Source organism: Ailuropoda melanoleuca, chromosome 14 (genome assembly GCF_002007445.2).
Source record: "Ailuropoda melanoleuca isolate Jingjing chromosome 14, ASM200744v2, whole genome shotgun sequence".
NCBI lineage: Eukaryota > Metazoa > Chordata > Mammalia > Carnivora > Ursidae > Ailuropoda > Ailuropoda melanoleuca.
Genome location: NC_048231.1, coordinates 51734661 through 51760095, shown reverse-complemented (window position 1 = coordinate 51760095; position 25435 = coordinate 51734661). Strand labels below are relative to the sequence as shown.

Sequence of the window (25435 nt, the reverse complement as noted above, 5' to 3'; positions counted from 1 at the left end):
ACTGGGTCACTCTCTGCTGGTTATCCTAGAGGTCCCCTCAGGAACTGATTTCCTGTGGAAAGCACAAGATGGCCCGGTGCATTCTCTTGGGGAAAAGGGGGAAGCAGTGTACTTTCCCAAAAAGTAATCTTGAAAAACAAGAGGAGTAACCTAAAGTATATTGAACTGAGGGCAGACACTTGGGTTTTCTACCTTGTGCACTTAATGCTTCCTTGTTCAATATTATTAATCCTAATTTAGATATAACATAAAAAGGCATCACATGTATGGGGCATGAATACGTAGGGTCATGGAATTAGTGGAATCCCAACGTGGCCAAAATAAAACCAGCAGAAGTTTAACAGGGATAGATGCTGGACCTCCACTTCCCCCTACCCCCCGCCCAATCCATCAGCAAACACAGAATAATCTTGGCGAAGGTAGAGAAGATATTATGGTCCCTTGTGATAAGTATACACAATATGAAAACAGTACTATGAAAAAAGCTATCATGACCACAGGTTGAAGTAATAATGCCATGCTATTAACAACAGAAGATGACCCTTAGCATCCACAAATTTGATCATTACTATTTAGCTCTGCACAAGATAGTTGACAGCCATTCTGCACTCAACTGTTGAGGATCACAACAGTACTTTTCCAACTTCTGCATGCACAGATCACCTGGAGATCTCGTTAAAAATGCAGATTCTGACTGCAGGTCTGAGTGGGACGGGGATGCTTCATGGCGGAGCATCTCCCAGGGGCTGCCATTTTGGATTTGAAAGAGTAAATAATCTCTTGGGTTGTTTCTAGCTTGATTACCCTGGGGTTGGCTAATTCATCCAAGCCTTGGCACAAAGATCAGCAGAACTAATTAGTAAGATCACGCTTCCCCCAGCACTTTTCTGTCACTATTTAACCCAAACTCCGGACTCCCCATCTGGCATTCAAGTCTTAGAGACACTGGGCAACTATTTCCAGAGGAAATGGGGTGCTTCAGTGAAACAGAGGCTTTTGGCTTACTGTAAAGAGGGGGAAAATCTTCAAGAGTTCCACAATTAAAGACATAATAGAGGAACAAGGTCAACTGAGCATCAACCAGGGAAATCTATTAAAGCAAACCAGTGGTTTGATTCCTCAGCCCTGTTCAGCCCAAATGATGGTGCCACGGGCCTGGTTCACTCACGGCGAAAATGATGCTGTTGAAAACACAGTGAAATGCTTACAACCTAATGTTAAAATTTAAACGAAGGATATTTACACACCACAGGCTAATTCTGACGGACAGTCACTCTTTAAGCCTGAGTCCCACAGGCTGCTGGCATTCTGACCAGGTGTCTTCGCAGAGGCCTGCGGGGAGGGCTTTGCACAGGGTGGGAAGAGGTGGGTTGGAGAGGACAGCGTGGCATCTCATCCCTGGCTGCCTCAGAACCTTGCAATTGAGCTTCAAGAAGAGGGTCTAGGTGACAGAAGGAGAAGGGAGAGTTTTTAGAGCTCCTCTAAAGGCAAAAGCAGGGCCATTCACAGAAGGTGGGGCCAGCTCCCCAGTCTGGTGAAGAAAACAGCTGGAGAGAGGTGGGGAAGGCCAAGGAGACACAGTTCATCACCACAGCATACCCTTGAGGCTCTCTCTTTCTTGTCTTATTAAAATAAGATTTTTTTAAAGATTTTTAATTTATTTATTTGACAGAGATAGACAGCCAGTGAGAGAGGGAACACAAGCAGGGTGAGTGGGAGAGGAAGAAGCAGGCTCCTAGAGGAGGAGCCCAATGTGGGACTCGATCCCAGAATGCCGGGATCACGCCCTGAGCCGAAGGCAGCCGCCTAACGACTGCGCTACCCAGGCGCCCCTTATTAAAATAAGAATTTTTTTTTAAAGATTTTATTTATTTATTTGACAGAGATAGAGACAGCCAGCGAGAGAGGGAACACAAGCAGGGGGAGTGGGAGAGGAAGAAGCAGGCTCATAGCAGAGGAGCCTGATGTGGGGCTCGATCCCATAACGCCGGGATCACGCCCTGAGCCGAAGGCAGACGCTTAACCGCTGTGCCACCCAGGCGCCCCTAAAATAAGATTTTTAATATCATCATCCTTCTACTTTTTAAGTTCTTCTCCATATTATATTTTATTCTGATAATCTAGGCAAGGAAAGTTATTTGATTTCCACACGTTAGTAATGAAGAAATCAGGACCCAGACTGAACCACATTAACAGATTACTCTCAAATAAACCACATTGACCTAAACCCTCCATGGCACATTTTTGTTTAACGAACCAGTAAAAACCCAACGGCCCGTCTTTACTACACTCTCCACTACAGTTTGCACACATCGCCCATTCCAAGGTTTTTGGTTCGAGTTCAAGTTGCAGGTTCCACAGGGACAGCTTTCCCCTTCCTCAGCCCACCCTTCCCCTGGCCTTGCCTCCCCTTCCCACACCTTAGCACAGACCTCGCTCTGTGTTTCCCCCACTCCTCTGGCTCTCGCCCCGAAGAAGTTGGCAAGTTTAGGGGCCTCATTTGTTTCCAGGAGAATGTCAGCCCTTCTTCCAACTTCTGGGACCATGCTCCCAGGCTGCCAACACAGCACTTCTTTAAATGTGGTGTTCATTTCCTCATGGGGACTGCATTTCCCACAGAGTCCCCTTTCACTTGCCTGTGCGGAGGATCACTCAGACTGACGATGTCCACTGCGATTTGACTCATGAGGAATATATACTTAAGTATACATGGTAACTAGTATAATATCCGAAATTTACTTTAAGATACTTTAGTATAGGGGCGCCTGGGTGGCACAGCGGTTAAGCATCTGCCTTCGGCTCAGGGCGTGATCCTGGCGTGTGGGATTGAGCCCCATCGGGCTCCTCCGCTATGAGCCTGCTTCTTCCTCTCCCACTCCCCCTGCTCGTGTTCCCTCTCTCGCTGGCTGTCTCTCTCTCTGTCGAATAAATAAATAAAATCTTTAAAAATAAAAAAAGATACTTCAGTATAAAGAGTGATAGTTGTGTGTGTGTGTGTGTGTGTGTGTGTGTGTGTGTGTCTTAGGTTAAACTACCCAGATGCTGCTAGTGTTAAAACTGGTGAGGTACCTCCCAGGGGTAATCTGCTGGTACTCCAGTCAGGAAGACTGCTCATACTCCAGACGTGCCCACCATACTGTCTGTCATCTGTCTCCATCAATACCAGCATTTTGCTAATTAGCAAGAAGAGTATCAGAAATGGGTTATTAGGAAACCTACTGAGTTGTTAATGGCATGATAATAGGTAATAGAAATGGACTCTCACTAGAGACATTCATGATGGTCAAAGTACCTCTATATACATTAAAATCTCTTAGAGAAATTTCCAGCTATAGCACAGAAAAGAGGTTGACAAATCCTCCTCCTAAAAAAAAAATTATGTAATTGCACAAAATGCTTAAAAATAACCATTTCAGGACTCTGAAATCAACCAAAGACCAACAACATATTCAGATGCCGTTTTTTACGCAAAGCTGCCCAGGTTTCAGGTAAGTGGGTGAGAGCCCCCCGCTGCCTGGACTGCTCCACCCTGACCTGGCTCCACCCTGACCGGGCCCCCAGCCCCTGCGCCGGATTACAAGGCAGCGCCAGCATGGGCTTCTGCAAGTCCAGGGCAGGGGCCTGACCGCTGCCTCCATTTGGAGCAGAGAGTGGAAACACAATGATGTTGTTGTAAAAGTAGTAAATTCAGTAGAAAACGAATAAATGAATAAATGAATGGGGATCACTTAAGGCTCTGCTAGCCTGTCCCAGGGGGGCAAGTCCCAGAGGGGCAACCTACAGACAGCTGACCAGCCAAACACATAACAGTGATGTTCTGGAAACATGAGTGCCAAACAAGGGCTTGATCAGCTCTCCATAGGTCCCGGTTTTTTTTAATTGGAAAAGAAGAAAACACTTCAGGAAAGAATTTAGCAAAAGAATTAAGACCAACACATTGAAAACTACAAAGCACTTCTGAGAGAAATTAAAGAAGACCCAAATGAATGAAGAGAGATATTTTTCATTGGAAGGAAGACTCAGTACTAATAGACAGCAATTCTCCCCGCACTGTTTTTAGATTCAGTCTCCGTCCTATCAAAATCCCAGTTGGCATCTTTTGTAGAAATTGACAGGCTGATACTAATGGAAATGCAAAGGACCTGGAACTGTCAAAGCCATTTAGAGAAAAGCAAACAAAATTGAATGTCTTAAGTTACAGATTTTAAAACGTACTGTAAAACCAAAGGAATCCAGACAGCATGGTGTTTCCATGAGTGAATACATATGAATCAATGGACAAAAAAATCCAGAAACACACACTTCCATTTATGGCAAATTGATTTCTGGCAAAATGCCAAGGCAGTTTTGTCTTTCCAACAAATGTTTGGGACCACTGTATGTCCACGTGCAAAAAAATGAATTTAGGCCCGGCCTCCTGACCATGCATAAAAGTTAACTCAAAATGGATCACAGACCTAAATGTAAGAGCTAGACTTGAAAACTTCTAGAAGAAAATAGAGAATAGAGGAGAAAATCTTTGTGACCTTGGATTGGGCAAAGAATTCTTAAATGACACCGAAAGAACAATCCATAAGGGGAAAAAAAGTTGATAAAATGGACTTAAAATTTAAAAAAATTGGTGCTACAAAACACACTGTTAAGAAAATCTAGGGCGCCTGGCTGGCTCAGTTGGTAGAGCGTGTGACTCTTGATTTTGGGTTATAAGTTTGAGCCCCACATTTGGTGTAGAGATAACTTAAAAATAAAATCTTAAAAAAAAAAGAAAAAATCTTAAGACAAGCCATAAACTAAGAAAAAATATTTTCAAATCACATTTCTGATAAAAGACTTATATCAAGAAAATATGAAGAACTCTTATAACTTAATACTCACAAGACAGAAAACCCAATAAAAACCAGGCAACATATTGGAATAGGTATTTTTTAAAGATTTATTTGTTTGAGAGGGAGAGAGAGAGTGCACAAGTGGGGGAAAGGGGCAGAGGGAGAGGGAGAAACAGACACCCCGCTGAGCAGGGAGCCTGATGCAGGGCTTAATCCCAGGACCCATGAGATCAGGAACTGACCCGAAACCAAGAGTTGGATGCTTAACCGACTGAGCTACCCAGGTGCCCCTGCAATAGATATTTTTACCACGGAAGATATATGAATAGCTAGAAAGCATAGGAAATATGCTCAATAAGTTATTAGAGAAATGCAAGTTAAAACTCGAAATGCCACTTAACAGCCACTAAAATGATTACAATCAGAAAGACAACAGCTAGTGTTGGTAAAGATGTGGGATAACTGGAATGCTCATATGCTGCTGATAGGAATGTAAAATTGTACAGCCACTTTGGAAAAGAATCTCATAGCCTCTTTAAAAAATTAACATAAGGGGCTCCTGTGTGGCTCAGTCCCCTAAGCATCTGACTCTTGATTTCAGCTCAGGTCATGATCTCGGGGTCATGAGATTGAGCCCCATGTCTGGCTCTGTGCTCAGGGCAGTCTGCTTGGGAGTCTTTCTCTTCCTCTCCCTCTGTTCCTCCTCTCCCCTGGCTCTCTCCCTTTCTCTCTCTGTCTCTCTAAACGAAAATAAATAAATAAAATCTAAAAAAAAATTAACATAAACTTACTATAGGACCTCTATTCCACTCTTAGGAATTTCACTCAAGAGGAATGAAACACATCTACAGCAAGACCTGAATGCAAGTGTTTATAGCATTATTCCTAATAGCCCCAGAATGGAAACAATCAAAATGTCCATCAACTGGAGACTGGCTCAAAAAATGGCTATCTACACAATGGAATAATATTCAGCAAAAAAGTGTAACAAACTCCAGATACATGCCATAATCTAGATGAACCTAGAAAATGTTATGTTAAGAGAGAGAAGATAGACACTAAAGAATACATACTGCACGACTCCATGCATATGAAATTTCCAGAAAGGGCAAATCTTAAAGTACAGAAAGCAAATGATTGGTTGGAGCCGAGGTGAGGGTGGAGGTGGGGGCTGAGAGCAAATGAGCATAAGGAAGCCTTCTGAGGTCTTGGAAATATTCCACACCAGATTGTGGGGACAACTGTACAACACTCTGAATTCATTAAAAACCATTGCACAGTACACATCGAATTGGCAGGATTTTATAGTATGTAAATTATACCCCGATAAAATGTTAAAACACGTTGGAGTTTCTCCTCACCCTTACAGTGTACAGGATATAAAATCATGCAGTCTGCAGCCTTCATTCTGATGGATGGGGATGCCACCTGAGGGTTGATCCCTCAGATGTCCTGGATCCAGACATGTTTAAGGAAGGGTGCGTATTGCCTGACGCTGATTCAAGGCAGGAGTCTGCACACCCAGAAGGACAGAAAGCTGCAACTCTATAAAATTCCTTGCATATGGCCTATGACCTCTTTTGGAGGTCATCCTCATGAACCTTGAACCTCTCAGTGGATATCATCATTCACCAAAAAAAAAAAAAAAAAAAAAAAAAAAAACCTAAGCATTTTGTATAACAAAATTGGCTTAAGTCAGTTGGTAACAGAAACAAAGTCATGTTTATTTTCTTTACTAGCTGATTCCTTCAAATACCATTTTGGAAATATCTTCCTATTCAATTTGAAATTATTTCATTTACAGAAGACTGTTGCATGTACAAATTTTCAGGGACATCTGAGCACCTAAATGAGGCATATCTTAATTCAGCCAATTCTAGTAATGAAAAAGAAACCAACAAAGTTGGAAACCACTAAAGGCACAGGAGATGTTATGCTCATATTTCTAAGGAGAATAGGCCATTCTTTCACTCAGTAATAAGTGATTTTTATCAAACAAAAATCCATCTGTAACATAAATTCTGTATGCCTTTGTTCTGTTCCTGAGAAGAGAAGGACGGCTTAGCTCAGAATGCCCGCAGGAGAAGAGCTGTTCTTCCACTTAAACAGAGTGCTCGAACGGCAGGCAGGTAGAACTCCTTTAAAAAAAAAAACCCTCAATTATGAAAATACAACTACAGGAGCTAGTTAACAAATGCCAACGAGGCCAAAGTCACGCACCGTACAGCATCCCAAAGTCGCTCTTTACAAGGAAACCCCACTGCGGTAGAAATGTAGAGGTGAACCAGAGTTCTGTCCTGTTTACAGCGATATTACTCTAAAGCAACAAGCAGAATTGTATCTGTGTCTGAGGCCTTCAGAAGCAAAAATCTCTCCCAGATCGGAACTGGGAACACACTTAGTGGGATTCGTTGGGTATTTCTCATGCTCATTTGACTACAAGCTCTGGGGGTGCAAAAACCACTCGTCACCAGTATGTGGAACATTCTAGAAATCTAAGTACTTGTTGACAGTGTGCGTGAATACATTGCTGCCTTGAGATGCTTAGATGTTAGTGGCTCCAAATCCAGAAATAAGATTTTGTTAAATAAAATCAGGGTTTTAAATCTGTATTAATATCCACCATCAGCCATTGTTTTAATTACAAAAACATAATCCATGTTTTCTTTGTGCTGAATTGTAGGCAGGAAAAAAAACCAAAATTAATAATCTTTTCCAGTTATTCAGCCCCTCTTGATTACCAGACTCTGTGGCTCTTCTCTCTCCATTTTTGGATGCTACCTGTGAGCAGGAAAAGCATCTAGACTTCTCATTTCACCGCTCGGTGGTCCCTGATCACGTGTTCTGGAATGTGAGCTAAGGTCTTGATCCCAGAAATATTGGTCCACCCTCTGGCCTTGTTTAATTACTTGAATTCTTCTGCATTCCTGGTCCTGGAATCCTGTCGCCTGGCCTTCCTGAGCTGGCACCCTGTCCTCTCCCTGCCACTGCTTCCCAGGAGATGATCACTCAGTGACTTCCTTGACCCCAACTGCCTATCTGCAGGGATTCCCTCAGCAATGCCCACTGGATTCCTTTCTACTCCTGTTGCTTGTCTGCACTGGGCCTTCCATTCACGCACCCAACTAGTATTCACAGAATTGACAGGAAATGCCAGGCACTGTGCTGGCGAGTGGAAATAGGAACACAACTCTCTGCCCTCAAGGAGAGACAGGCAAGTTAACAGTTACAAAAAGACAGACGTGCTGCAGGTGTGTAAACAAATTGCTATGGCAACAAGCGGGTGGAAAGCCTGAATGACGGGGTGGAACAGAGCACGTCAGAGGGCCACAAGGGAAAGAAACAACTTTCCATGGACTGTGTGTTCAAGGCTCACAGATGCAGCCACCGCATCATATTGTGGGAACCGGATATCTCAGAATGGACAAAATAGGGTTGGCAGTGGGAGAAGAAGCCATGGAGGGCTCTGAGTAGAGAAGGCCCTGGAAGTTCTGCTTACAGAGAATGAGAAGCCGTTCAACAGGAGTGGGTGACACGGTCAACTTCATGGTCCCTAAATTCTCGGGGGACTCTGGATACCAACAGCTTTCTGGGCTCTTGCTGGTCACATGAGACTTCAATTTAGCACTTGCGGCTGGGCTGGCGCTTCCAGCAGAATTCTGCCCCCCCCACCCCCACCCCGAAGATGAGCCCAGGTCCAGACTGGTTCTGGTAGTCTGCGGTTAGTTAGTATAATTCCTTCCAGGTACCCTGAGCTGGGAGCTGGTCTGCAAAGTCAGTACAGGGGTGTGTGTTTGGCATGCATATATGAAGGGTATGTGTGGAGGGAGTGTTTTTGGGGGGGGGAGCGGGCAGTGCTGGGAATGGAGAAGGAAGAATGGCTCTTATTTTTTTGGGTGGGGCCAGAAGGAAAATAATAAGCCAAACATGGTGGGGAGCAACTTCTGAAGGAAGGCAGTAAAAGCAGTGCACAATGGATCGTCAATTAAAGACAAGATCCGAGGATAGAAGTAGGTGAATAAGGACAGCTAGACTTTGTAGTCATCCGACCTGACAAGGTGAAGATTGGATCCGTAGAGAAGGAGGCAGCCCAGATAAACCCAGAGAAAAAGATACTGTGGTGTGTCCCTTTAAAGGGGTCGGGACGGGGGCGCCTGGGTGGCACAGCGGTTAAGCATCTGCCTTCAGCTCAGGGCGTGATCCAGGCATTATGGGATCGAGCCCCACATCAGGCTCCTCTGCTATGAGCCTGCTTCTTCCTCTCCCACTCCCCCTGCTTGTGTTCCCTCTCTCGCTGGCTGTCTCTATCTCTGTCAAATAAATAAATAAAATCTTTTTAAAAAAATAAATAAATAAAGGGGTCGGGAGGCAGGGACACGGCAGCGGATAATGCCTATATACGGACTGGATTTACTAAATTTTGGACAAATCATTTAAAGAGTGAAAGAGTAATCCAATCGACCAACCACTCAACCCTACAAGGCCAGATCTTATCCCCAGATAGGAGGGACTCTAAATGTCATATTTCCTCAGAAGGGGTTTTCATGAAAGAAGAGTGTTTATAGGAGCCAACGTCAGCCAACGGAGGTTGAAACTGTGTTCACGTAACCAGAATCGCAGCAGTTAATAAACATCAGCTGAGCACTTGCCAGTGACAAACACCCGTCAAGGGACTCCTGAGACACAAAGAAGGAACTGTGCTTCTCTGAGCCCATGTTAATCACACAGGCTGAGAGTGCAGGGACCCCTCACAACTTTGAGGAGCGTAGGAGCATCCCCGCTTCCCAGAGGAGGGGAATGGCATGAAACAGACATACGGCGAGCAAGGAGGGTACTTGGGTCTGAATGCCTGGTAACTGCATTAGCCTCCAGGCGACAGCAGGCTCAGTGGGCCAGTGCCCCATTCTGCCCCCATGGGTAAGGTAGGGGCTGCTACCAGGCACTGCATCTTTTCCAAGCCTGCGTTGCTGTGTGATCGCATCACTGACACAGCAAAGTTTATGATGTTCACTTAGCGGCTCTCAATCCTGGCTGCACCGTGGAATCTCCTATGCGGCATTTTTATAAACAAATTTTTTTAGATTTATTCATTTATTTTAGAGAGAGAGAGCATGCAGGGGGTAAGGGCAAAGGGAGAGGAGAGAGAAACCCAAGCAGACTCTGTGCCGAGCCTGGAGTCCGATGAGGGGCTTGATCCTAGGACCCTGAGACCATGACCTGAGCCAAAACCAAGAGTCAGAGGCTCAACTGACCACACCACCCAGGCGCCCCTCCCGTGGAGCATTGGTAAAAGTGCAAATGACCGAGTCCCACCCGAAAGCACATAAATTCTACTCCCTGGGGGTAGGAACTGGGCGTTGATGTTACTAAAATCAAATGTGCCGCCTGGAGAGGGAGCTTCTCTACTAACTGTGCCTCTTCCCCAGGGAGCATGCTAGTCCAGCAGGTGAGACCCACATTTCCCAGAAAAGAAAAGAAGCCCAAGGAAACAGACATCACCTAACAGGGTGTTTGGTGTCAAAGCTGCTCCTGTCACTCCAGCTACTGCTGACCAGCTCTGGGCCTCCCCACCTCCTGCCTTTCCCTGCTCCACGACTCGGCCTACTCGGGTCAATGTGAACCTACATGACTATAAGTAAACAAAAGATAGATGGTAACATCCACGACTGAGAATTTGATCCTTCTATTTCTGCTCTGCCCATTATTTCTCATGGAGAACTTTTTTTTTTATATGCATTTTTCAATTCTGTGGACTTCAAAAACAAGTCCACCAAGAATGCAAGGAATGCAGCTGAGAATGGGGTCTTCAAGGCACACTAGCCTTTGTACATCCCTGACTCAGGGTCCCGAGATATGCTCCCTGCATGAAGAATGAATGAATGAATGAATGAGCAAACACAGGGACAAAAATTAGAAAGATGGAACAGAAACAATCTCACAAGAAAATATTATGCCCAACTTGAAGAAGGTATTAACTATTTAAAATGTCAACTCTCTTTAAGAAAAGCAATGGAAGCTTCCAACGGCATTTCACATGTTAGTGTATATATCGAACTCCCTCCACCTGATGCTTTTAGAACAAAAGAATGCCCATGAATCCAGGAGTGCAGTTGTTAAGAATTGGAAAAACTAGATTGTGTATAAAGGTAGTGTTTGGGTGAAGGAGGTCAGAAGGCACAAACTTCCAGCTATATTTATATAAATGTTTTATATTTAGTATATATAATTACATACACAAGTCCCGAGGAGGTAATGTGCAGTGTGGTGACCACAGTTTACAATACTGTGTTGCATATTTGAAAGTTGCCATAAGGGTAAATCTTAAAAGTCTCATCACAAGAAAAAAAAAATCGTAACTACATATGAGGATGGATGTTAACTACACTTATCATGGTGAGCATGTTGCAATATATACAAATGTTAAATGATTATGTTGTACACCTGAAACTAATATAATGTAATATGTCAGTTATACCTCAGTTGAAGAAAAATGCCAGAATTACAGGTTCAGAATAAAGAAGGGGCTGGAAGGCTAGACAGGGGAATTTATAGGGTAGGAAACGAGTGCTAGCCCACCCTAGGACACAATTAACAGGAACAAAGGTAAGCCAAGTGGCAGAGAGAGCTGTGGAAATAACTATTCCAACTAGAAACCAGAAAGAGTCGGCTTGAAGACCAACTGCGAAGTTGTGCTTTTCAAGTCCTCGTGCCTCTGGTTACCAAAATGGGAATAAGGGTTTTTTGAGACACAGATTCCAGATCCTATGTTGCCCTGGGAATGCTGGTCCCCTCGGGTGAAATGAAATGTAGGGGGGCTAGGGGAACTCACGCCCAGAGCAGGGCCACCACCCTGCGCTGGGGTGGCAATGCAGGGGCTGGGTAAGGCTTTTATGGCTGTCAAGCTCTGAAGCCTCTGTGAGCGGGACCACCCGCCTCCTGCCAATGGCTCAGGTCCGAGCTAAAGATCCCTCTTCCCTCAAGTTATCTGTGTATTAATAGAAATGCAGGGAGCTAAGGTTTTGGTCTTTGCAAGAAAAATACCCTTCTTTTGGACCTTGACTTACAGACTTCTAAGCAAGCCATCCTAAAGAGGACCAGAGAGCATCTTCGTTATTGTTACAGAGAATTTCCTGAGGTTTCGGCAGGAAGTTAAGGAGCAATGGAACAAGGTGCAGGAAATACTTCAGGGAATGGGGAACGAGAGCATTTTCTATACTTGCTCATGGATCTAAATTTGACATTCCCACCAGCACGCAGGAGGCTCTCTGGCACAAGAATTTGAGCCACACTGCCTGCTGGGCTGACAGCTCAGACTTCAAAGCTAGTTCAGGAATGAAGAGATGCAAACTTCAATCCCTGACTTATCACAAAAAACAGTGCAAATACAGAAGCAGGACAGTTGGTTGAGGCCATAATAACAAGGCTGGCCCCGGGGTAGTAAGCTGCAGGCTGGGCATGGGTGGTCAGGCTAGGTTTTAGGTAAGAAACGGGGGTGCAATTCAGGTAAGGGAGTAACATGGACAAATTACGCAGCTGGAAGTCCATCTACCACTTGCAGTCAGGGAGAAAGGAGGCGCTCCGGATAAAGAAAGGCGTGGCTAAGGCTGGGTAGTCCTGACTGAACCGGAGGGATACTGGAGGGCCGCGGCAGTGGCAGGACTAGAACTGGATTGGATGAAACAGGGGGCCCAGGATGAAGTCAGAGCTCCAGCAGCATTGGCCTAACTGCAGTGTTAGACCAGATTAGGAGAAAGCGTGCGAGCATCAGAGACTTATTACAAGTGGCTGGTTATAGGGGCGCCTGGGTGGCTCAGTCGGTTAAGTGTCCGACTCTTGGTTTCAGCTCATGTCATGATCTCAGGGTCCTGGGATCAAGACCGGGGCAGGCTCTGCACTGGGCATGGAGTCTGCTTAAGTAAGATTCTCTCTCTCCCTCTCCTTCTGCCCCTCCCCCTTTCTCTCTAAAAACAAACAAAAAGTAGCTGGTTATAGTCAATTCAGATAGCAGGTGACTATTGTCATGGTAACAGGGAGAAACAAAAATTTAAAAAATCAGGGAATTTTTTAAAGGACGGAACAAAAATTCAGGGGGACAATTTGGATAAGGGGACAGAAAAAAAACGTAAAGGAAGACAAAGTCAAGGGAACAGAAAGAATGTCATGAACTGGGGGAAATCTGGAGGGAAGGGTTGGAGCAAGTTCCCCTGCTGGCCGGAGGTAACAAGATAATCACTTTTTGTTAGTAAAACTCTGTCACTACAGAAAGCTTGGAAGACATTTAAATGCGTGCTATATAATAATCAGCATTGTTATGGGAGGGGTTTTTTCCCCCTAAATGTTCTTTTTTAAGTACAAATGATGTGCTGTAATGCAACATCTTCTCTATTGTCATAATTTCCTGAGGTTCTGGCAGGAAGTTAAGGAGCAATGGGACAAGATGCAGGAAATACTTCAGGGAATGGGCAACAAGAGCATTTTCTATACTTGCTCATGGATCTAAATTCGACATTCCCACCAGCGTGCAGGAGGCTCTCTGGCACAAGAATCCGAGCCACACTGCCTGCTGCGCGGACAGTCAGACTTCAAAGCTAGTTCAGGAATGAAGAGATGCAAACTTCAAGTAGTAAATTCAGAAAAGCAAGAAAAACAAAAAAGGGCACATACAAGCTGAAGCCAGGATCTTACATATTGCCACACACCGAAGTTTCTGGATGAACTCTCTGAGATAAATGCTTACCTAGGCAAGAATGTCATCCATCGGGCTGATTGGGATTCTCATGGCCTCCATTGTCTGTCTCCTGCCCTGGAGCAAGACACACAATCGCTGGGAACAAGTTAACCCAAAGAGAGCTCTCCTGAGCCAGACTCGAAAACACAAAGACTCAAGTGGAGGGATTCCGTGCTCTGGGCGCGGACTGTCACCCTCAGCATCAAGGACATGAAAATCCAGTGAACCCAGCTGTCGCTGTCGCGAGGGGCTCTGGACTGAAACAGCTCCTTGCAGGCGTGTTCCAACAGAGCCCAAGTTCATGACCTTAACTCAATTACTTCTTATAAAGGATTTTTTTTTCTCCTCATTAATTTTGAAATGCCTGTATTTATTTACTCAATTGTCCATGGAGACATATTAGTATTTGGAAAACAAAACAAGCAAAAGAATTATCTGTAAGCATATAAATAAGTTACAGACATCTTTCTTAGGAAACTATAGTTTCTCTTGGTTGTCCAAACATTTCTAAGGAATGTAACTAAAAATGTCATCTAAGGTCCAAGATGGAGAGTTCTCTCTGGTCGTCTCCAGTTAATCTCTGTATTCAATGTGCAGACCTAACTTTATTCACTGGGAATTATTTTTAAAAATTAAATTTTCCGTGTCAGCCACAGGTGTTCCAGTAACAAATCATATTAGTTGGTAAAACAAATAACACACTATCCTAAACTTCTAATAGAATTATTCTCAAACCTGACTTCTCTATATCCTAAATCTCCTAAAATATATTTTTAAAAAGTATTTACTGCATAAGGAATAGCTTGTTAATGCTCAATAAACAAAACTTTCAGAATGAGTATAGTGTCATGAAATCAATTGGTGACCTAGTTTTTAAATTCCATAAGATCTAGGAAACACTGCCCTAATACCTTTCTGTCAAAGACCATGTTGAAAGGACAAGTTGAAGGTGACAAGTTTATGAGTATGTACGTTCATTAAATGATGTATTCATTCCCTGCAACAGGTCCACTAAAGTATTAGAATGGAGAGGGGGCAGTGGAGAGAGGAATACCATTCCATGTTTTGTCAGGAAATCAGTGGGACCTCCCTTATACTGTGACAGAAGAAGTAGGTTTCATAAAGTAGCTTGCTTTTAAGAGTTCCAGGAAGAGACGTCTATGCAAGAATACACAAGAAACCAAAAGTAGTGTTTGCCTCAAAAGGTGACACAAGTCAAGACTTATCCTTTTTCTATAGACCCTTTAGTACCCTTTGAGTTTTGTACCGGGCATGGATTACCTATACAACAAAATGTTTTGACGTTACTTGACTCATAAGCAAAGATATTCGTTTCAATTTGGCTCAGCAAAGATAAGTGGGTATTCACTGCTGGGAACATCACGAAGCAATGACGGCGCAGGTATGGATAAACAGTCCCTGCTCAAGTCAGTGGGCGAGACAGATTGGCCACCCAATTGTTCACGCCACCGCCACTGTGATAAGGGGATACGTTTGACAATAGCATTACGTGGAGATTAGGGAAGAGAACCTTCAGCATCAGAGGACCTGGAAGGTTTTCCAGGGCATTAGAACCGAAACAGAAGACTTGGCTCAGTCTTCTGCCTGCGTGCGAGGAAATACTGGTTGCCTATGAGTACGTACAAGTGTGCCTAAAATAGTGCCCCTCAGCTCTGGGATAAGGTGCCAGCTGGAGTCCCAGCCTCCTTGGTTTACCCCCAGTGATGCACGTCACTGTTATTTTGTGTACACATGTGAAAAAGTGAGGGGTGTGGGTGGCACCAGTTCGAGCCCATATGGTGGTGTTTCTAGAAAAATCACAGAGGTGGCAGTGCTGAGAAGGGAGAAGAGGGGAGGAGGGAGGTTTGGCGAGAGAACATCACAATATTTCATGGGAAAACAAACAATTCCTCAGCCTAGTCATCAGTGGGGACAAAAAAAAACCGGAGAAAGATCGCACAGATTTTCAGGAGATAAAATCAACAAGCCTTAACGACCAAATGAATGTGGGCAATGAAAGAGGGAGGGGTGCCCAGGATGGTGAGCTCACATGACAGGCATAACAGTAAGGGCCATTGCCACGGACCCTATGCCTGTGACACTGTGTGGTGCCCAACACCATGCCAATGTTTTCATGTATTAATCATGTGAATCCTACCCATTTTATAGACAGGAAGCCTGACGTTCAGACCTGCTAAGGTGTTAACCAGGGACAGACCTGATTCCAAGTCCAGACTCCACATTTTGAAACAATTATGCATCCCAGAGACTATAGCTCAGAGGAAGGCCTCCCCCATCATTCTGTGCAAAACAGTAACAGTGATGCTCGTAGATAATATCCTTTGAGGGCTAACCCTGTACTAGACACCATTCTAACACTTTCCTTGCATTGCTTCATCTCATCGTTAACACCTTCTCCAGGGAGGCCCCATTATTATTCCCAGTTTGCAGACACTGACACCAAAGCACAAGAAAATTAACTTGCCCAATTTTTCCCAGCTAGCAAGGCCAGAGAATAAAACGTCTGATGCTTACAGATATATCTTGTCACCCCTCCCCCAAACTTACCATAGATGGTAACGAATATCCATAGGGCTTTATGAACGAATTATTATAAGATGGTAGACTGTTTCAAGGATGATTACCTTGAAATAAGGGTGTCTATAAACATTTTATGATGCTTGCTTATACAGCCGTGCAATTCTAAGAGTGGCACAAGACTTACAAACAGCATATATATTTACTTCGTATCTTTGTGGCATTTGAATTCTTTATGATGTTGTATTAACTACAGTGGTAGGCTTCACATTTAATGTCTGGAAAAGAGGAAGGGAAAAGGAGTGGGCAAAGTCCAGGATATGCAAGAGGTAGGCAGTGATGTTTTTATTACACACATTCTTGTTTCCAACTGCTGAGATCAATATTTTTTTATTGGCCCTTACATGGCAATACAGCTTACAGAAGAGAAAACTGTGCCTTTGAAATCCCTTCAGACACACACAGGCTACTGTGAGTACTTACAATACTATGCCATGTGGAGAAAGAAGGAAATGCTCTTCTTTTCATATGATAGTTTTTTTCTCTATACTTGGAACTATCTATTTTTACTTTTAAAAAAGAAAGGACGATTTAAAACAGAAAAGCTGATGAGCCAACCTGTGAAGCAATTATATTTCTATGTAATTACTAGTTGTGGACTTAATGCAACACTATTTTAAGAAACATATCACCTCTTATTCTAACCTAGGAATAACTCACTTTAAACAGGTTACACTTCAAGGTCAATGAACCCCTGGGTCCTCTACTGTGAGTTGTAAGGTAATCCAGAGAGACACAGATAGTATAGAGAACTGCTATTAATCTGAGTGCTGTTAGATAACGATCATTTTCAAAAACGTAGGCACGACTCAGCCAACACAGCAGTGCTACTGATCAGGGTGATTTTATTATGACCAAATCATACCATTTTGCTAATCATTTATGCTATGTATGTAGAGCACAAATTATTCTTTTAAATGGAAACTCCCTCAAAGGTACTTGTTAGGAAGCATGGTGTTGGCTGACGGGGTGGGGACCGGCAAATGTGGAAGGCGGTGTGAAAGATTCAAAGACTCCCGCGGTGGGTGGTTTTCCACAGCATCTTAAGCAGGAAAGCCCCAGGTGGTCCCACTTTCTCCAAACACCATTCATAACCTCCCACGCCAAGTGCTCAGCTCCTAGGGGCAAGAAAAACATTCGGGCATCTCCTCCATCTAGGACTTTCAATTTCTTAGAACAATAAAGCTGAGCCAAGCGGCTCTCTCCCCACCCTGTGGGAAACTGGGACTTGTTCACTTTCAGCAACCCCAGAGAAAGGAGTTGGGCATGCAGCGCCAAAGCCTTCCCTCCCCGAAGGGCCGGCTCCTTTCTTGCACGCATAACTATGTAAATTCCCTGTATATCCCAGCCCAGCTCCGCGCGGAGCAGGCGCCGGTCTTCAAAGCTGTGTTGCCAGCTCCGGTCTAGTGCGTTCATCACGAATGCCTGAATGAATGAGACCGACACGTCTCCGTAGAGTTCACAACTCAGCACAATGTCCAAACACACAGTTTTCCCACGACGGTATTTCACATTCCGCCTACCTACTTTTGACTTTTTTTTTTTTAATGAAATGTGCATTTGTGGGAATGTGCCCATGGTCATATGTTGCACCCATTACGATGCAGTCAACAAGTATTGTGGCCCCCTAGCCAACGAGAAGCCACGCGGCAAGACTTCACCGAGTCTCCGCTTAGTCGCGAGGGGAATGGAGTGGTCCGCAGAAGGGGAAACCGGGATTCTCTTTCTCTCCCGGCATTGATAGAAGCCTTGAGAATTCGCTTGGGGTTTCCGTTCTCCCCAAACCTTGCCAGGAGAACCCCTGCACCCGTGCAGGGAGCGAGCACGCGAAGTCGTCCCTTCGCCGCCGGCTCTGTCACCCCGGGTGACCGCGGTCTAAACCTGCACGGGGAATGAGCCTGTTTGGCCACTTCGGGGGCTGCACAAAGAGTGCCGTTTCAGAAGGCGCATTCGTGGCGGGGCCGCCGACTGCGGGGGGCCGCGCGGGCGAGGGCCCACGGCTCAGGACAGCCGGCCAGGGGCGCGCTTCTCACCACGGTCTGTCCCGGCTAGCCCACCTGGGCCGCGAGCGGCCCGGACGAGCCCGCCCTTTCCCCGCCGCGGACAAGCGGGCTTTCCACCGCAGGACAATGAGGGCGGCTCGGGAGGACGCCTTTCCCATTCATTCCCCGCGCTGGCTCTGCAGCCCGCACCCCCGCCCGCCGCTGCCCGGGGACTGCAAGCTGGGGACCACAGCGGTGTCGCAACCCACCTCCCGCATCCCCGACCCCCCGCTGCCCCCACCCCGCGCCGCTCGCGTCAGCGGAGCTTCAGAGCGCAAAAAAACCGGAGGGGAACACCCCCCCTACACTCCCCCGAGCCCGAGAGTTTCAAGCCCAAGGGTCGAACGAGCGGGCTGCGTCCGTCTCCGGTGGCGTCCCCAGCCCTCTCCAGGAGGGCTCGGGAGACGCGTCCCAGGGGCCACGCGGGAGACCCATGTGTGCGATTCCCCCGGTCCGAGGTGAACGAGGATGCGCGCATCGACCAAAGAAGCGGCAAAGCGGCCGGCTTTGTGCCGCAGTTGCCGCCACCCGCGGGGAACTGGGAACCCGGGCTCACCTTTCTGCTGGCACCGCGCGGCGACCCAGAGCAGCGAGGCCAGGAGCGCGAACCCCGCGCCGCCGCCGCCACGCATCTCGCCGCCGCCGCTCGGGTGGGCTCTGGGAAGAAAGGCACTGCCACGCGCGGGGGCTCTCCGCAGAGCGCGAGTCCTCCCTTCCCAGCCGGACTCCGGCCTCCAGCCCGCCGGCCCCTCGGACACACCCCCCACCGACCTCCGCCGCTCCCGCCCTTCCCCGCCCAGGCCCGCTCAGACCCCTCCCCCACCGGGCCCCTCACTCNNCGGGGCTAGGGCGGGGGTGGGGGGGTGGGCGGAGAAAGTGGCTGGGAAGGAGGAGAAAATCTGCTGAAGTTGGCCCGAGCTGGTGAATTCCGAGAAAGCATTTGCCCTGTTGACCCTTCCGGCCCCACGGCGGCTCTGTGCCCTGGCCGGGCCGGGAGCCTGGTGGACGCGCCGCTGCCCACACCCGCCGCACTTCCCAGCCCGCGCCCCTGGCGCCCCTGGCGCTCCCGGGCTGGCCGCCGGCCTCCGCCTTCAGAACCGGATCAGGGTGTAGCTGACCAGCGTCCCTCTCCCTCGGAAGGTGGCCAGGCCTCCTGCCTCCTGGCAGCCAGCCTCCCGTCTCAGGACGGGACTAGGGCTTAGCTGACCAGCCTCTCCCCCTTGGCTGTTGGCAAAGGATTTTGTAAAGATTTTTCTTCTGAAAATGAGTTGCAACTTGTTTCTCACTTTGTCTAAGGAAGGCAAGAAGGGTCACTTGGACTTAATTATTAGCTTACCCTTACAGCTGGAGGAAGAAGTCCCCTTCTTTTTTTTTTTTTTTTTTTTGGANTTTGGAAGTTAGTCTTAACAGGAGAGTTCAACTGCTTTGTTCTTTTTTTTTTTTAAACCACATCTGGTCCCTGTTAAAGAATTTTTAATTTCCTCTGATTTTTTCTATTAAAAGTATTCATAACACTTTGTAGATCTCATTTTCTAACAACGTAAACACAAGACATACTAAAAGCTACTTAGTACCTACCCACGTCCTCATTTTGTGTTTTTTTTTCTCCATAGGGAGATAATTTTATCTCATTGTGTCAATTTGACAACTCTAGCAATTCCAGTTTTACTAAAGATACTTCCTTAAACACATAATGAATAAAATATTATTATGTTAGCAATTATTTTAAAAAATTATAGAAGTAAGAACAAAAAGGTAGAATTGGGGCCTTTAAAAAGGGTTTGCTGTGGGGCGCCTGGCTGGCTCAGTTGGTAGAGCACGTGACTCTTGATCTTGGGGTTGTGAGTTTGATCTCCTTGTTGGATGTGCAGATTACTTAAAAAAAATTTTTTTAAACAAAGGATGCAATATGTTGAGTGAGAAAGTGTTCATCACAGTGTCAAATTTAAAATACAGTTGTTTTTAACTATTAAAATATTTAGGTATTATTGAAGTATTAAGCATCAACTGATTCAGTAAATTCGGTATCTAATAACTAATCAAGTGTTAAACCTTTAAATATTAAAATGCAGAATTGTAAGTATTTCTGTACCGAAACAACTTTGCGCACACACACATTACACACATACACGTATGTCTTTTAGCGGGTCTTCAACACATTCATATTGGTTATCTTATGTGATATTCCTAATTCTGTGAGTTTCTGCAGAGCCGCAGTGGGGCCGAAGGGTCTGCCTCCTGTGAGCTGAGGAAATGAGCTCAGGGGGTTAAGGTCCCAATGTAAGCAAATGTCCAGTCGAGAGCAAGACCCCAGGTCTGGTTTCTGGTCCAGACTTTTCTACATCACTGCACTGAGACCATGGAGAATGAGGTCAAATGCAGCAGGAGCAATCATAAGGGGTCATCTCTCTCCTTTATGTCCCAGGTTCCTAGAAATTCAGTTCAGACTCCAGCCAGACCTTATCTTTGAACTGCAGACAAGGAACTCACTTGTGATTTGAGGAAGTAAGGGGTCAGCACACTTGGGGAGTGAATAGGAGACATCAAAATTTGCAAGTTGGCACCATTTATCATTCCTCAAAATTAAGCAGAAATAATTAAGGGGAAAAGAATTTCCAAAGCCGATTGAATGAACAAGCTTAGATAGGATGGAACAATAAAAATGTCACAATTCTATGTGTCTTATAAAAATAAAAAACAACTGCAGTACAAATTTTCCCATTCTTTAGCATGCTTAGATAAATTAGCTACAACACCATGAAAGTTTGGGGGTGGCCCATTCAAGGTGAAAATGAGATAAGAATGTTAATGTTTTGTGAGAAAGTAGAAACTCAATTCAAGTAGGCACACGAAGATGTGTGGCTCAAAGTCACCTATAAATAGTGACCAGTGAAAATGCCTAAATGCTAAGCAATGGTTACATGGTTAAGTCGTTTATAGTAAATCAATGGGATAGGCTATTACATAGGCATTTCTAAAATATAAGACTTAAAGTTTGCAAAAAGCATTGTGATATGTTAAGTGAGAAAAGCAAAATTCAAGACAATATGGGCATTTTAATTGCCATTATATAAAATAAGCACTTGTGCAAATAAAAAACTAGAAGGTCACATACAGAAAACACAGCTGTGTTCAGCTGATGAGAGGTTGAGTGGTGGTGTGGAGGTTAGAGGCAGTGATAGAGGGCTTGGGCTGCACTCAGAGGAGGCTCACATTCCTCCCCTCCACTTACTGGAAGCAACATCTTGGGCAAGTTCACTCATCTGCAAAGTAGAGATAATAGGAGATAGACATACTATGGTCTCCATCCTTGTTTGTGGAACGTTCAGCCTGGCATATATATATATATATGTTATATAAAGAAACATCAGGTTGCAGAGAGAGAGGATGGGGAATCAAGCACTGACTGGGCAGCTTGGGAAGGTTTTACTGAGGTTTGTCCCAAAGATTGAATGGGCCAGGGTGCCTGGGTGGCACAGTGGGTTCAGCGGCCGATCCTTGATTTTGGTTCAGATCCAGATCTCAGGGTCCTGGGATTGAGCCCCACTATGGAACCCCCTTTCAAGGCTCAGGCTCAGTGGGGAGTCTTCCTGAAATTCTCTCTCTTTCTACTCCTCCCCCTGCTTACATGCTCCTGCACTCTCTCTCTAATGTAAATCTTAAAAAAATAAAAATAAAGATTGAGGGGTGCCTGAGAGGCTCCGTTGGTTAAGCATCTGCCTTTGGCTCAGGTCATGATCACAGGGTCCTGGGATTGAGCCCCATGTTTGGCTCTCTTCTCAGCAGGGAGCCTGCTTCTCCCTCCCCTCCAGGTGCTGCTCTGCTTGCTTGTATGTTCTCTCTCTCTCTGTCAAATAAATAAATAAAATCTTTAAAAAAAAAGATTGAATGGACTAATGTATGTAAATCACCAGCACTCTGCCTAGCTCATGTTAAATGCTCAATAAAGATGATTTATTTCAATTTTTTCTAATACTACTGTATTTTTCAATTAAAAGGAAAAAAAAACAAGCTCAATTATGAACGTTTTCAGAATGAGAGCTCAGACAGAGTGGGAGCTTTCCAAAACCACGTGAGGGATATTGTTGCCATGCAGATTCTCATGCAGCAGGCCTGGGGTTGGAGATTTGAGTTTCTGCATTTCTGAAGGCCCCAGGTGATGTCGATCTGTTGGTAGGCAGAACAAACTTTGAGCAGTAAATTGCTGGTTTGCTTGTCCTTGATCTTGCCTGCAAAATGGAAGCAATGGAGTTGTTAAAAATATGCTGGTTCACACTCCCCAGAGATTCTGATTCAATTGGTACCAGTGCACAGCCTGGATATCGAAATATTTTAACCCTCTCCAGGTAATCCTAATCTCCCGCAACAAAATTTGAGAAACACCGAGCTAGATCTGACCGACTCCTGCATGAAAGGCAATCCAGGTCTGATTATTGGTGGCTGGGCCTACTGGACAAGCCAGCCCAGAGGAGTATGGTCCCAGGCAAGAGGAGGAAGTCCAGCCTGGCAAGTGTTTTCTGCGTGGCCTGACATCCACACAGCAGACACCCAGCCATGATGCCCAGAATATGGGGCAGGACTGTTTCTCCGGAGGCTTGCTGTAAGCCCGACTATCCCTTAGCTCTAAAGGAATTGAGCTTCCAGGCCGGGACTTGGGCCCGGCAGCATCATGCCAGGGTCCAGGAAGTAGGCCTGGAGTACAAAGCTGGGAGCTTGGTTCCAAGGAAAGAGGTGAGAGGTCAGTTACTAAAAGTGGGTTATGGTGTCAGAGTTTGATCCAGGACAAGGCTTAAGAGGCTGAGTACAAGCTAAGCTCCTCAAGGGCCAGTGGCAAGAGATAAGGTGACTAGGAGACGCAGCCTCAGGCACAATGCTAGTGGTGGGAACCTGAGAATACGTTACATTACGTGACAACATGGACTTCGTAGATGTGATTTGATAAGGGTTTTTTTTTTCATAATTATGTATATTTCTTCATTCATAGCCCCAAACTGAAACCAAGCCAGGTGATGTGTCCATCAATAGGAGAATGGACTTCAAAACTGTGGTACATTTTACAATGGAATATTACTTGGCAATAAAACAGAATGAACCATTGATTCGCACAACATGAATGAATTTCAAAAACATTATGTTAAGTGAAATAAGTCAGATACAAAAGGGTATTAAATATTTCCAGTTATGTGAAGTTTAGCAACAGGCACAACTAGTCAAAGGAAAACAGTGGCTGCCTATGGAGAGCATGAACTTTGACTGGAAGGGGACAGAAGGGAAGTTGGGGTAAAGGAAATATTTCGTGTCCTGAATGGGGTGTTGGCTGTATGGGTTTAAACATTTACCAAGACTCATTCAATTATATAGATTTAGGACCTTGCATTTTTCTGTATTTTTCTTTAAGATTTTATTTATTTATTTGAGAGCAAGCGCATGAGAGAGCAGCAGAGGGAGAAGGAGAAGCAGGATCCTTGCTAAGCAGGGAGTCTGACTCGGGGCTCAATCCCAGGTCTCTGGGATCATGACCTAAGCTGAAGGTCAGACGCTTAACTGACTGAGCCGCCCAGGCGCCCCTAGGACCTTGAGGTGCAGCAATTTTTCTGGATTATCTGGGTGGGCCCGATGTAATCCCAAAGGACCTTATAAGTAAAATAAGAAGGCAGGAGGGCCTAAGGCATTGGTGTGAGAAGGACTCAAACTGTCATTGCTGGTTTTAAAGACAGAGGGATGGGGGGCACCTGGGTGGCACAGCGGTTGGGCGTCTGCCTTCGGCTCAGGGCGTGATCCCGGCATCGTGGGATCGAGCCCCACATCAGGCTCTTCTGCTATGAGCCTGCTTCTTCCTCTCCCATTCCCCCTGCTTGTGTTCCCTCTCTCACTGGCTGTCTTTATCTCTGTCGAATAAATAAATAAAATCTTTAAAAAAAAAAAAAATAAATAAAAAATAAAGACAGAGGGATGGGGACCACTGGTCAAGGAATGTGGAGGCTTCTAGATGTGGAAAGGCAGGGGGACAGATTCTCCCCTAGAGCTTCCAGAAAGGACCAGCTCTGAGAACACCTTGATTTCAGCCACTGAAAGGCCATGTTGGACTTCTGACCTCCAAAACTGTTGGATAATCAATGTGTGTTGTGTAAAGCCAGTAAGTTTGAGGTAATTTGCTACAGCGGCAATAGGAACTAGTGCATTAGATTAACACCATCTCCCAGAAATCAAACGGAGATGGTGTTGGGGGGAAAGTAGCTATATTACAATCCTAGAAGATACTGAAGATTCGCCTTATGTTAGTGGTAAAGGAAAGGTCAGGAAAAGAAAGAATTTGAAGAAATGATGTGAATTATTAAGAAGACCGAAGGGCTCAGACAGCAGTGGTAGAGGAGAACCTGGGGCCTGGGGTGGGACAGGATTGGGATTCTGAAGGACTGAGAGGTTTCTAAGCCTTGGTCTTCTTGCAAGGATTGATGTGCTATAAACCCTGTAACCAACAGGGCAAAGCAGCTATAAAGAGATAGGCAGGACTCTGTTTATGGTGCTAGGTGACACATGGCTAGTTGCCCCCTGGAATCCAAGCTTCTTTCCTTCTGAGCACTTGGTCCCCCCTCTGGCGCCTGCACTTCTGGCCTTTCCTGCAGTGAGGCATGAGTCTGTATTAGTCTGCGTGAGCCGCTACAACAAAATAGGCTAGGTGGCTTAAGAAAGAGAAATTTGTGCTCTCACAGTTCTGGAGGCTGAAAGCCCAAGATCAAGGTTCCCGCCTATTCAGTTCTCTTCCTGACTTTCAGACAGCTGCCCTCCCGCTGTGTCCTCAGATGGCCTTTCTTCCATGCGTGCACAGAGACAGAGAGAACGCTCTGTGGCTCTCTGGTAACTTCTTAAAAGGACACTACTCCTATTGAATCAGGGCCTCACCCTTAGGACTCAATGAACCTTAGCTACTTCCATAGAGGTCCCACCTCCAAATACAGTCACACTTGGGGGTTAGAGGTTCAACATGTGAATTTTGAGGGGACACAAACATTCAATCCACAACAGATTCTGAAAAGTCCAGGCCAACAGGATGCAAACAGAGGTGAAAAAGACCTCCTGTTCCACATGCTTCAGCTCACATGTTCCCCCAAGCAGCTTCAATCCCGTAGGTGTGAACCACTCAGGGAGGATGGCAAAGCAATGAGACAGAGGCTAAGTGAATATTTACTGAAACAGAGCCACTCTGCTGCCTGGACTGCACCGCAGAAGCAAGAAAGAAA

General features: G+C 45.5%; 1 protein-coding gene across 1 annotated transcript in view; it reads right to left on the bottom strand.

Annotated features, from left to right (window-relative positions):
* LAMA1 (laminin subunit alpha 1) overlaps positions 1-18964 on the bottom strand; it is a 165711-nt gene extending 146747 nt beyond the window's left edge. The window contains exon 1 of the mRNA XM_034642580.1: positions 18751-18964. Within this exon, the coding sequence (XP_034498471.1) occupies positions 18751-18826 (76 nt within the window). The 5' untranslated portion in view covers positions 18827-18964. The remainder of the gene's footprint in view (positions 1-18750) is intronic.
* Between the last annotated feature and the right edge of the window lie 6471 nt (positions 18965-25435).